This window comes from Mauremys mutica, chromosome 19, assembly GCF_020497125.1.
Source record: "Mauremys mutica isolate MM-2020 ecotype Southern chromosome 19, ASM2049712v1, whole genome shotgun sequence".
NCBI lineage: Eukaryota > Metazoa > Chordata > Testudines > Geoemydidae > Mauremys > Mauremys mutica.
This window is the reverse complement of record NC_059090.1, coordinates 19,331,461-19,344,921: the sequence shown is the minus strand read 5'-3', so window position 1 is coordinate 19,344,921 and position 13,461 is coordinate 19,331,461. Positions and strand designations below refer to the sequence as shown.

Below are 13,461 nucleotides of genomic sequence, written 5' to 3'. Positions count from 1 at the left end.
CTTTTAGTTGCCATTATTTGCCAGACGCCTTGAAACACTGAAATGCCGCTTGTGCTCAAGCGCATCCACCCCAGGCGCTGTAGAGCATCCAAACACAAAGCTGCACAATGGAGAGACACACTCAGGCCTGCCCAATCCTCACATCCACGTAAACAAAGCCCTCAATGGGAGGAACAATGGCAGAGCAGCCATGGCTCATGCTGGGTTATGGGCTGGGAGTTGGGGGTTATGATATTAATGGAGCTGGGGCAGCAGGGAGGGAAAAATCATCTCTTGGGAAGAAACAAGCCAGGGGATAGCTAGGGGATTTCTCATGATTACCACCCTGTGGTGGGGCAGCTGCCTCACCCCATGAGAAAAAGGGCTGGAACAGGCCAGAGAGGCTGTGCAGGCCAGCAGCCAATCAGCAAAGGCCTGTGGAGAGCCAATCAGGGCAAAGGGAGAGGTAGCCAATCAGGGCCGGGCTAGGTCCTATATAAAGGCTGCCTAGCAGGGGAGAAGGGAATCACTCCGACTAGCAAGGGAGGAGGACTGGCTCCTGAGGTAAGGAGGTAGCACCTTGGAGGAGGACTGGCTCCTGAGGTAAGGAGGTAGCACCTTGGACAGAGCAGTGCTGGGCAGGCTCTGGGGGAGCAGAGGAGAGCTCCAGCCCAGTTACCTGCCAGGCTGCAGCCCCTGCTAAAAAGGGTCAAGAAGGTGCACGGGGCCAAAGGGGAAGTGGCCCAGGGAAAATAGGTGGACAAGAGGGGAGTGAAGGAGGGTAGAGAGAGGCTGCCACTAGCGGGTCCCTGGGTCAGGACCCAGAGTAACAGGTGGGCCTGGGTCCCCTCCACCCCTCTTTACACTGCACCTGGCTCCTGAAAGAAGGGGCTAGACTTTGGTGTTGTGGTTGGCCACTGAGGCAAGATTCCAAACCAATGGCCCACACTTTGCATAATTACAATAGGCCCTCAGAGTTATATTTCATATTTATAGTTTCAGGTACAAGAATGATACAGTCATACAAATAGGATGAACACATTTGTACAAATTACAAATCTTATAATCTACTAAGAGACCTTTTGCATGAAGCATATTCCAATTACAGTATATTCACACTCATTAGCATATTTTTCTAAAATCATATAGAGTACAACGTCACAAAGGGTTCACCTGCTCCTCCATGACTGGGCCCTCTTGATCAAGGGACTCAGATTCTCACGACCTTCCCCTAATGTACCTTTGGGGAGTACCTAATGTATCAGTTATACAACATAGGCTTTTCTTCAGCTAGAACAGTGGTCGGCAACCTTTCAGAAGTGGTGTGCCGCGTCTTCATTTATTCACTCTAATTTAAGGTTTTGCGTGCCAGTAATACATTTTAACATTTTTAGAAAAAAAATGATTAATGGAGATATCCTATCTCCTAGAACTGGAAGGGACCTTGAAAGGTCATCAAGTCCAGCCCCCTGCCTTTGCTAGCAGGACCAAGTACTGATTTTGCCCCAGATCCCTAAGTGGCCCCTCAAGGATTGAACTCAACAACCCTGGGTTTAGCAGGCCAATGCTCAAACCACTGAGCTATCCCTTCCCCAAGGTCTCTTTCTATAAGTCTCTAATATAACACTAAACTATTGTTGTACATAAAGTAAACAAGGTTTTAAAAATGTTTAAGAAGCTTCATTTAAAATTAAATTAAAATGCAGAGACCCGGCCAGTGGGAGTGCCATTGAAAATTGGCATGCGTGCCACCTTTGTCGCCTACCCCTGAGCTAGAACATGATGGGCAACCTAACATGAGCCCACTGAAGTCAATGGAAGACTACGAGTACAAAGCCTTTCTATATGGGTCAGTATCTCTTTGGGACCATCATAGTCACTGGTTACATTAGGTCTGATTTTTTTTATTAACTGGGTCATCCTTGTAAGAAATCACCATGGGTTTCAATTAAACAAAAAATTGCTCAAATGGGCTGATTTTATGAACAGAAAAAACTGGAGAGGTTTGCAAACCTCTAACTATTACATTTCCTCAGCCCTATTAGGGGAACGCATTTTAGACACATCTGTTCTGTTTCAACATTCTGCCCACTGTGCGCACACAGACAGCAGCCAAGAACAGATCACAAGCAAGACAGTGAGAGAGAAAACCTGAGCTAGAGCACACCCCAAACAGGAACTGCCATGTAGCAGAATGCTGTCTATGGAAAATATGGACTGGATTCAGGCAGGCAATGGCAACATTGTAGAAGATTATGGCCTGGAGAGGACACATTCTCTCAGCCCAAATACAGCATCAATCCTAAAAATCACATTCAATTTTATTTTCTTTAAGTGAATTTAAGTGCAAAAGTGACACTCCTGGAGATTGAACTACTCTAGCCACAAAACAGGTGCAGCACAGGCAGCAGTAATGCAAGCATCCCACATACTGCCCCATGACTCAGCCCTGGACTGCAGGCACTGTCCATAGGATTGAGAAGCGAATTCAGTCTTCCTGATCCATACAGTCAGTGACTTTTCTGCAGACAACAAATGGGCCAAACCATGCCAATTGTAGTAGGGGTGGGTTGTGTGAGAAGAGGCTCGTCCCCCAGAAGCACACATTCATTTCACACAGTCCACACCAAAGAGCATGATCAAAACTGAATTCTGATGCACTGAACTTACTTTGTTGAGGGCTCCAGCTCCAGTCAGGATTATATGGGAGTTCTCTACTTGGATAGTCCTCTGTCCTAGCCGGACAAGATAGGCCCCAATTCCAATTGCCCGACATGTTACCTACAAATACAAATCACATTTGCATCATATCCTATTGTACCTCCAAAAATGCATCGACCTAGGCAGTCTGATGTGTTGACTTCAGGCCCTTGTGTATTCTGTGGCCACAGAATCCACCCCTTCGTGCAGAACTGTGCTCCAGAACCTAAGATTTCATTTAAAAATGAATGATGAATGTGTTTTATAAAACAAAACAAAATAAAAAAAGCAATAGCTTGTTAACTGAACAGACCACTAAGTCAAACTAGAGCTGCTTCGCTTTTCAAATGCATTTAAGAACGTACTCAGAAATGCACCTCGCTGTTTCAATAAGAAAACGTTTTAGCAGCCAGATCCTCTGCTGCTGCTAATTGGTATAGCTCCACTAAATCCATGGGACTATGCCAATTTACACCAGCGGTTGGTCTGACCCTAGATGTACATTCTGAACTCCACTGTCAAATTTTCAGCTGAAATAGGAGATGAAGTTGCAAGAAGAGAAAGCAGTTGGGGATTACCAGGTTGATGGTGATAATATCCTCATAGGCTAATGATGATTCTCCTGCAATCATCCCAGAGCCTCGGAGGTTCTCCACTCCAAGTCCTTCTTCCTTCCCAATAATATCGGTTATCTTATACCTGCGGGGAGACATACAGACTTTGAGACACAAAATCCAATCATTTGCCAAACCAATTCACTGCTAAGAACGTGGAAAGTGACTAAATACCAATAAGGCTGCAAACAGTAGTGTGCAGAAACTGGCCAGGATTTATATACCAGCTCAACCCACTGCCTTGCTGAACACCAAGGAACCGGCCTACACACTGACAGCCAAAGCAGCACCATAGGGAAGAAATGCTGACTGCGCTGCACAGGTTACTGACAAATGTATGGGGCAACACTGAAGTCAGCTCCAATGAGAAATGTTCCTTGGTTGTCTCTGCAGATTAGGAGATCTAGCTGATTATGGGGAAAGGGGCAGGCTCCTACCTTCTCTTTACTTTCCCCTTTCATGCCTTTCCTTCTCCAGTCCTGTCTCCCACCTCCATCTCTTCCTCTCTCTGTTCCATGAGGCTCTGATTCAGAAAAGAACTTAAGCGCGTCTCTAAATTGAGACCTGCCTCTCTCTCTAATTCCTGCTCCCAAGCTCCTCTCTCCTTCCTGTTCTTTTACAGCCCATCCATCTGTCTGCAAACCTCATTTTTCTCTCCAGACAGATCCCCCTCCTTCCACCTCCAGGCCTCACATTAAGAATCTCAGTGTCTCCTTTCTTATTCTCAACACTTGTGGGGCCCCCTGTAAGAGTGCTCTCGCTGGGGGCAGGTGGAAGGGGCAGGTGCTGTCTAGAAGAGATGTGCATGTGGGAAATTGAACCTTTTGGAAAGGACAGTTCTGCAGCTGCACCCCATGGCATACAATGAAAATGGGTTAAAAATTCACTTGAGTGGGTTCTCTTGTCACTACTATGTGTTTCCAACAGAGAAGGCACTTCCCTTACTCAGACTGTAAACTCTTTGGGGGCTGGACCATCTCTGTGTTTTGTGTTTATACAGTGCCTAGCACACTGGGGCCCTGCTCCACGCTAGGGGCTCCTAGGCACTAGTGCAATACAAATATTATTTGGTCCGCTACATTTGATAGGGCATTTCAAGATGTTTCATGATCCAACATTTTATCCTGTTCTAGCTCTACAATCCATATGTAATAATGGGGCAAAATGTGTTATGAGACTGGGCGCTATAGGATGTCCTGGTGACCAGACAAGAGAAAACAGACAAGGAAGTGATAGGTGTCCCTCATATATAAGGTGAAGCAGGATTAGACCCAGCAGTTTACCTGGATTCTCCTTCGTCCTCCACATGCTCACAGTGAACTGAGTTCAGGGCACTGACTTTCTTATAATCTTGAGGAGTTAGGTACAAGTATTTATAACCCTGTGGGGACAAATAATTAGTTTGACTCATTCTCATCAATAAATTCCTCCTGCCCACTGCCTCTGAGATCAAGCGTCTACTTACTTTATAAGGGTCATCGGGATCTTCCCAGGCAACATGAAACATGTGACGAATCTCCTCAGCCAAACCAATCCTCGCTCCACTGTTGGCAGCCACATAAATTCGTGGGATACCCTCTGTCCGAGCAAGTTCAGAAGCCCTAAGGAACAGCAGGTCCTCTTGGGGCCCAAAGGACCCTATTCGGTACGTAATGTCATTGCCAATGACTATGATATCACGGCCATCTGGGCACTCGGGGCTCTTGAGGGTAATTTTCCAAGCCACCATGCCAATCTGTGGTCACACAAAGGGGGGAAAAGTTTCAAATATAAATATTCCAATACTAATAGATGGATTTCTGCCTCCATGCTCACTTGATTCAAAATCGTGCATGGTATGCGAGGACCCACAAAGTACAGCACTGTGATACACAATCTCAATAAGGTTCCCAATCTGCATTCTTCACTGAGAGTAAGGACTGCAAAACCAGTCCTCAACTTGCCACCACAGCCACAGGAACACATTTCCTCGTGTCGCTGCATTTTTCCCACCCAAGACATTCAGTAGCACTGTTTCTCCTTCTACCATCTATTCTAGGCAATCCATTCAGGGATTTACCATTGCTCCGAGACACGTCCTATAAGATCCTTCTCTCTTCTCACTGAGCTTATTCTGTGTCACAGAGGACATGGGGTTAGTTAAAGCATTCTGTTTCAGTGTGGTTTGTTTACAGGAGTCCCTGCCATCTCTTCAGGGCCACCCAGTCAATCACATTTCAGAATGACTCCTGGCCTATAACACTCATCTGCTCCTTTCCATCTCTCGTTGCCCTCTCTGCTTTAATCCCTTTATTTCTCAACTATCTCTACTTTTGTTTTCCACCCTTCTCCTGCATTTCTGTGTCTGTCCCCTTGCTTTCCACAGACACCGCTGCAGCCTCTTTCGCCTTCAGCCAGATTTTTCAAGCTCACCTGTATAAGTAATGTGTTTTTATTGAGTTTTTTTTTTTTTTAAATCACCAGATGATCTCTCCAGGTCCTGCCTAATGGAGATGAGCAACTTCTGGAGCCTGCATCTCTCTCGCCTCTTAGCCTCTGTGTATGATCGCACTGGGGAGCGGGCCATCAAGGATCGCCATTAACAGATGTAAATAGCAGCCTAGCCCTGAAAGCCGCATGCTTCACCCAGTCTCAGCTGGCCCAAGGATCATAAGCTGAGTACACATTCCTCAAGCCGATTGCACATCCTTTGCAATCAGTATGGGTGAAGCTCTCATTGCTGATACTTGGGATTCTGAGCATTATGAACTAGAAGGGAGGTGGGATGGGGGGGAGGGAAGCAGCAGACAGATATGTGCTGTTTAATACAAATCAAAATGGGCACAATACACAGACAAGATCCAATCAACATCTGCAATAAGATACACTGTAATAGTTTCATTTAAAAAAAAGCCCGACAGAGAAATTAATCAAAGGATCATTGGAGAAAATGCAGGCAGCTATCCAAAAACATCAGAGCTATCTGACCGCTCTTTCCCTTCTCCTCCCTTTCAATCGCTGGGATTGCAGGTGAACAGAACGTTGGAGCTTTCTGTGCACCATTTCATTCACTCTCATTTTAAATGATATGGCACTGGTGGCAGGAGGTGGGTAATTATGTTGTTGTTTCTGAATATTTGCTGATGTACAGATAAGTTTCAGCATCAAACTGCTGAGTATTTAGAGGCAAGAGATATGCATCAGTTGCAGAGACAGGAGCGTAAACCCCAAAAGGTCAGCTGGATGTTTTGCTCAAATACCAATCTTGTTGCTAAATTAATGGAAAGCCTTAATGCTCTACAACAAGTCGCTGCAGCTGCTGACCACCCCAAAGACCTCTGAGCCTCAGCAAGGATCACATGGACAACTTACAGGAGCCCAAAGGGCAAGCTTATTGATCAAAAATAAATCCAGGCAGCCATAGCATTTCCCTTTTTAATTTCAGCAGCAACCACCCCCACCCCCAAACCTTGCAACTGATCATCTTTGTCCTCCTGGCCTCACAATTACAGGGAGAGCGGTCACGGGCTGAATTTAAGTAGCTCAGGATTTGGCACTTAGGATGGGCAAACTTACAATAAATCATCAGCATCAAAATGAGTAAGCACTGAGTTAAGGACTTCAGGATTAGCCCGAAGACACTGTGGGCTGCCCAAGAGGGCATCCCTCTCACAGGTACTTTAATAAAACAAAAGTTTGGCCACAGATCAGTTCAATCCTCCATTATATTTCAGACAGAAAAAAAAATCCTTATTTCCTCATTAAAGTCATAACTAAAAACTTGAAGTGGGCACTTTGCAGAAAGTTCTGAGGCCAACCTCCACGCCAAATAAGGCAGGAATCCCAGTTTTAACTCTGGGGAGATATTTGCCCAGACTCCCTTTTATTTTATTTTCTTTAAAATGGCACATAAATTGCACTGTAAACTTCTTCCAAGAGAAGACATACAAAATACTAATATTTTGCACAGATATCTACCCTAGTGTAACAAACCACGGCTGCCCCGGCTACCACCAGACTAAGGTCATTAGCAGGGACGAAACCTGGAATCTTCAGCACCAACACACAAGCACAAAACCACTTAAGCTACAGGATCAGCTTTGTTAGCTTTCAGTAAGACTAGGTCCTTAATCCTCCCTGTAGCCAGTCAAAAGAGGGAAACAGGATCACACACACTACGACAGGCTCATAATGTGCTTTGCACATTTACAGATGGGTAAACTGAGGCACAGAGGAATTAATTGTCTTGCTCCTGCTCTTTCAGTGGGCCAGTGTCAGAGCCGGGTTCCAACCAAGACTCCTAACTGTCAGTCCCATGCTCCATCCTCAAGATCATGCTGCCTCCCTGCATGTAAGATCAACTCAATTATTTCTGTATGTTAGAATAGAAGCCTCCATACTCAAAAAACTTCCTACCAATACAATACAACTCAGAACGGAAGCACCGGATTTGCTTCCCAACCTGGGATTCTGCCTCTGTAATGCACATCCTTATCTTAAATTCTCTTTGCCCCACTGCTGTAGTGTTATTTAACTAGGGTACAATGAATTTTCATATCCAAGTAACTATATATACTCTTGAAAATAGTTTTATAATGAAAAAGTCAGAAACAAACATATGCTATAAAAAAAAACACACACAAATGTGCCACTACACTATTTCACATCTCTTTTTGATTCCCCAACACATACTGTCATCAGTGTTAGTTGGCTAGTCATAAAAAACACAGGGCACAGCCAAGGATTTTTTTTTCTTTGAAAGGCTCATATGCTGTTTAAATTTATGGGTAGGAGGGGAGCGCTTTCTATTTTAGAGAAAAAAAAATGTGGTTTTTAACTTAACGGCGGCACGCCAAAAAGGGAGAGTTCACAGGTTAATTAGGCAGGCTGAGCTAATCACCTAAGAGTGCTGCCAGAACAATCACGGGGTGATGGCGAGGGGTGGTGGTTTAAAAATAGGATCTTGAAAACAGCCACAGCAATTTGGAAGCGCTTGTCTTGCCACACTACGATCCCCAGCACACGCAGCACAAGAAAGAGAGAGCGCGCACGAGCAGGAGGGGGAAAAAAAAATAAAAATAAGAACCGTCTTATTTAACTGTTTTTATGTTGGGGAAATGATTTGTGCCACAGTATTTCCATAAGAAGTGGGGCCATTATTCTTCTGTAGAAACACATTTGGTTTGAAAAGTATCACTGGACAGAACGTGAAAATCAAACCAGATGAATTATTCACAGCCTCCGATCAGAAGTGATCATTATTTCTGGTGTTCCGAACTGTGATTAAGATGCGGTGCTTAGATGTCATTTGCTCCCTGAGTAACACCAGCAATCCAGAATACCATTACACATATATATTACACGCACATGTTTTATATATATAATTTTATACACACCCTCTCCCAGGAGATCTTGGCTTAATGTAACCGTTAGCAGATAGTAAAAACGTGATATTAACCAATGTTCATTTTCATGATGCTAAAATGTCATTAGTTTGACACAAGTGTCAACACTAATCATGACCTAAAATTAACACCAAAATTGACTTCAACATTAATTGTGCTATCAGTGTGAACAATAATATACACACACTGATTCAGTTACAAATTGACTGCCAGTGGCAGTCAGAGCTGTTGACAACAAGATACCAAAGGGAACAGGAAGAAACTATGATTCCATTCTCTCTCACAGTAGCACAGCAGATAGAAGAAGTGATGGGACATGGATGCAAATGGTAGGGACCCTGGGGGGAAGCCGCAAGACCCTTTCTACCATGTTCAGTAATTCCTCAAGAAAATGTAGTTGACACAAAATCTAATGTAAACTAGAACAGCTTGTTATTCATCAACATTGGCGTTTATGAGCCATGGCAATCGTGTTATTTCACTCTATTTCTCTCCGCACAAGGATGATGTTCGATCACATGTACTTTTTACCATGCTTAATTTATTTTTAAATTTGGAAACCTGGACACGACTCTCTGAAAATGTCCCTACCAGGGCTGATGGTTTTTTAAAAAGTTTGCTGACAATTAATATACAGCATTTCCCTCTTGGAGTCTTCATGGTTACACAAATCACATCTCATCTCCCATTCTATTCTATGTATACATGTGCGTTTTATATGCACGTCTATACGTGCATATACAGACGTGTATTACATATTACATCACACAAAAACTATACCAAAAAGGAAATTTAAAGATTTCCAAATCAAGCTCTCAAAAGTTAGGAAATACCAGAATAAAGGTTACCCATACAACCTTCATTCTTCCTTCTCATGCAGATATATTGTGATGCAGTTCTTAATTACATCATCACATTTTTTTTCCCCATGCAACCTCTGTCTCATTCAGGGCCCGAACCAGTGTCTATTGTCTCCAGTGGGTGCTGGAACAGGCCTTCAGTGCACAGGATGGATACTGAATGTGGTGGGGTTGTGTTGTTTTTTCAGTAATAAGACTGAAGGTGAAAATAACCCACAGAAATTGCACTGGGTGCAACCATGACCCCCTACATGGGTCAGCAGCAGCATCTGAAACTTCTGGCCCATAGAACAGATTTCTACTGCTTGAGCTAAAGAATAAATGTCAGCAGTAGTAGGCCATTATTGTGTGTGCGCGCGCGCGTGAGAGAGAGAAAATATATATAATGTGGGAGATGATGTATAAGTATAAAACTTTGCAAAACTAACCTTACAGGAAGGGCAGCATAGGAAAAACACATTTTTTCTTCTGTATTTTTGAATAGCATTAAGCATTGCTCAAAGTAGTGCTTGGCTGTATAAAAGCATCTAAACACTTATCTTAACCACAGGGAAAAGTCTGTTTTTCCAACACTGGTAACTCAAAAATGGCTGAATTGATTTTCCAAAAATTAACCTCCTGGCTAAGACCAAAGATGAGACATTCCAGCTCAAAAATACATTTTAGTAGGTTATAAGCATCTGAAAACTGATATTTAGAATGAAAAGCTTTCAAACCTTAAACTACTAGCACTATCTCGCTCGCTCTCTCACCCACACACACCCCTTTTATAAAATGAGGGTTACAGAAGTTACTGTTGTCTATGAAGCTGTGTCTGAGAAATAGCATGCTGAAGTAATTGATCAGCATGGAGGATTAACCGACCTCAGCAATCTGAGTTGCTATGAGGCATCTGCTTTTAACCATATGAACTGCTGTCGAACAGTGCCGTTTTGTGCTCAAAATCCCATATTCTAGTGTCATCTGCACGCGCCCCACCATTCATTATAATCCTAACATGGATTTTAAAAAGACCCACTAAATAGGTCTACTCTTCACACCCGTTATTAATTTACAGACACATTAAACATTCCAGACATAAAAAGGGAAAGAAAAAAAAAAGATTTGTCTTCACCAATGCTCAGGAACCCATGTCAGAAAGTTTGTTCTTTTAAATTCACGCATCCCACTCCACATTTCGAGAAACTCCTCTTTCAGTAAAAAAGCATTCTACAGTTCTCAACAAAAAAAGCTGTTCCACTCTGGTCCTTACGCTATTATCATCAGGTAGCGAAGTGCCGATGGGGCCTAAGGTATTCTGTGGCAGGAGGCTCACCTAACAAACAGCTGCACGAGAATGGTTTCCAATGAGTACAACAGAAAGAGTTGCCCAGGTCCCCTGTCTACAGTCTCCAAGAGCCTTTATACAGGGCTTGTTCCCAAGACTTATCAAGGGGAGGCGTTCTGAAACACAGAATTGCAGTCACGGTCATAAAACTAATATGGGGGGAGGATGAATGGAAACACACACAGACAAACTTATTCCATTCCCCTTCCAACCCTGCGCTATTTTACAGACCTTGTAATCATGCAACCCAAGTTCTTTCATGATTACTATACGTGTTCGAGCTCTGCCCTGCCATAAGGGAGGGGAATGCAAGGCAACAAAATAGAATCCAGAGAGCACAAAAACAGTTTAACTATTAAGCCCTCCCTGCACAAAATTCATTAGCTATCCCTCTGTTTCACCAAACAACACCTGGAGCTGCTGCACAGGGGTTCCTCTAGCCCTTAACTTAGTTCTGTCCTGTAACACATCTGGCCAAATCTTCCCACATGCAATGGAAAGGATGCTGGCAAATGCTTCACAAAAAGGTTCAATTAGAGATTCCGTCTCACACTCAGGTTACTGTGACGGAAGAACTGTGACATCTAGTGTCAACAGGGAAAAATGACATGGTCTTCCCATGTACATTTCCATGTTACCTAGCTGGAGAAGTGTGCCCCGTTTAAAAGTGAGCAGTATGAAGAGTGACCTGATGGCCCACAAAAATGATCACTTTTTTAATGGTGGGATTTCAGATAATTTTTTGGATCGTTTGAGCACTGCTGGTCTAAGGTAAGGGAGGCATGGGAATGGGGGGAAGGGGAAGCGCAAGCTGTGTGGTTTTTAAGTGGGGGGGGGGGAGAGCTCTGGCTGTCAATCCCGGGTGGCTAGGGGGCATGCAGAAGGGCCATGCACACCTGGGAGGCAGACAGCCAGAGCTCCGCCATCCAGGCTTGGTTTCTCCTTCCTCCCCTCCTCCAGTCTCTCTCTGTGAGGCAGCCAAGGTTCAAGTTTCTCCTTCTCCCGCCTCTCCAGCACTTGGAGGCCGTAGGGCTCTGGCTGTCGGCCCCAGTCTTCAGACTCAATATAGTACTCCTTGGTGAGACTGGTAGGAGGTGACTGATATAGCTCCCTAGTTAAGACTATAGGCCAGAATTTCAGAAGAGCTACTCAATGAAACAGACACGTTTTTAAAGGTTCTCTCAATGGAAGCTGCTGGGTACTTTCAAAAATCCTGTAAAAATCTCCCAGTGCTAATGCACCATTGTCTGGCACTGCTAGAGTCCTCATGTTCTAACGGGACAACATACTTATAGAACCATATTAGAGAGTCATGTTACAGCCTCGGCCATGGAAGTTCAACTTCTAAGGCAGACACTCTGTAAGAGAGCAACTGTCAGCCATACACCTAAATCAAAACATGCAAAGTTCTCCATAAGACCGCCTCAATCCGTATTCCAAGAATACAAGGTTCTGAGCACCTCCAGCCCCTGCTGCTGCCAAAGGGACCCCCCCCCGGAACACCCTCCGTACAAACTCTCCAGCACCTTGCTGCACTGAACTCTGAACAGTCCAGACTTTCTTTTTTTTTAAATGTGAAGATACAAACTAGCAGGAGTTAGTTGAAAAAAGTTGTGATGGAATGTAAACAAACATCAACTGTCTGAACTTTAAACGATTTAACTGAAAACCTTAACAAGCCAAGATGGTTTTGTTTGCAAATTTTTGCAATGCAATATTTTTTCTTTTCAATTATGCAACGTTTCTATTTAAACTTAAAAATTTCAGTGCCATGTGTCTATCCATTTTAGGGCCTGATTCTGAGTCATCCTGAGCGTCCACTTAGCTGGCACTTTGTTTTTGACATGTTCCCATTTGTGACTTTTGTCCCATAGACAGTCACAGTCTTCGCTCCAATTTGCCAGGGAATGTGATGGAATTATTGTTGGCTGCTAAGACTTTATTCTCCACACGCTAGACCTTCTTCGGCTCGCCTACATACATATTTTCTGCCACTAATAAACCTATATTAGCAAATTAGCTCCAAAAGAGTTTTGAATTTTTTGCTGTTGTGAATTCAGTGCCAGTCTATTTAAATCCTGGGAGGGTGGGTGGAGCCTAGCAGAGCAAAAAGCAAATACTTCTCAAGCTAGGAGGGGCCACAGAACCCAGAGCTTGATTGATTATTGGGGACAAAAATGAACAAATAGGGATGGGGGTGCAGGTCACAGGGTCAAAATGAGGAATCCAGAGAAAGGAACACTGAGGAAAAAAAAAAACTCTGGACAAAGTCCACTTCTCCAAGAAGTCATCCAAAGAGTCAGTGGACGCCACTCAGAACGCTGTCTGAATGGAAAAATGACTTGAAAAAGACACCACTGTCTTAAAGCCCCGGAGATTAACAGTTTCTATGTAGCCAGAGAACAGGTACAGCCTGGCCAGTAGCAGTGCAACCTCCCCCACAATATCCTACTAAGACATCTCATCCCTAGGCCAGCAGGACCAACATCTAGGAATGAGTGCAGAGTTCCATCGTCATAGTCCATTAAGTCCTGGGCCTGTTTGTTGAGTCTGCCAGCAAGAGACATAATTACTGTCAAACATGGTGGTGGTTTTTG

General features: G+C 43.9%; 1 protein-coding gene across 5 annotated transcripts in view; it reads right to left on the bottom strand.

Moving 5' to 3' along the window:
• Positions 1–13,461, bottom strand: part of ACACA (acetyl-CoA carboxylase alpha) — a 190,010-nt gene that overhangs the window by 71,378 nt on the left and 105,171 nt on the right. For all 5 annotated transcript variants that reach the window (XM_044993768.1, XM_044993769.1, XM_044993766.1 and 2 more), the window contains 4 exons: positions 4,759–5,028; positions 4,577–4,674; positions 3,258–3,378; positions 2,650–2,760 (listed from right to left, as the gene is read on the bottom strand). In XM_044993768.1, the coding sequence (XP_044849703.1) occupies positions 2,650–2,760; positions 3,258–3,378; positions 4,577–4,674; positions 4,759–5,028 (600 nt within the window). The remainder of the gene's footprint in view (positions 1–2,649; positions 2,761–3,257; positions 3,379–4,576; positions 4,675–4,758; positions 5,029–13,461) is intronic.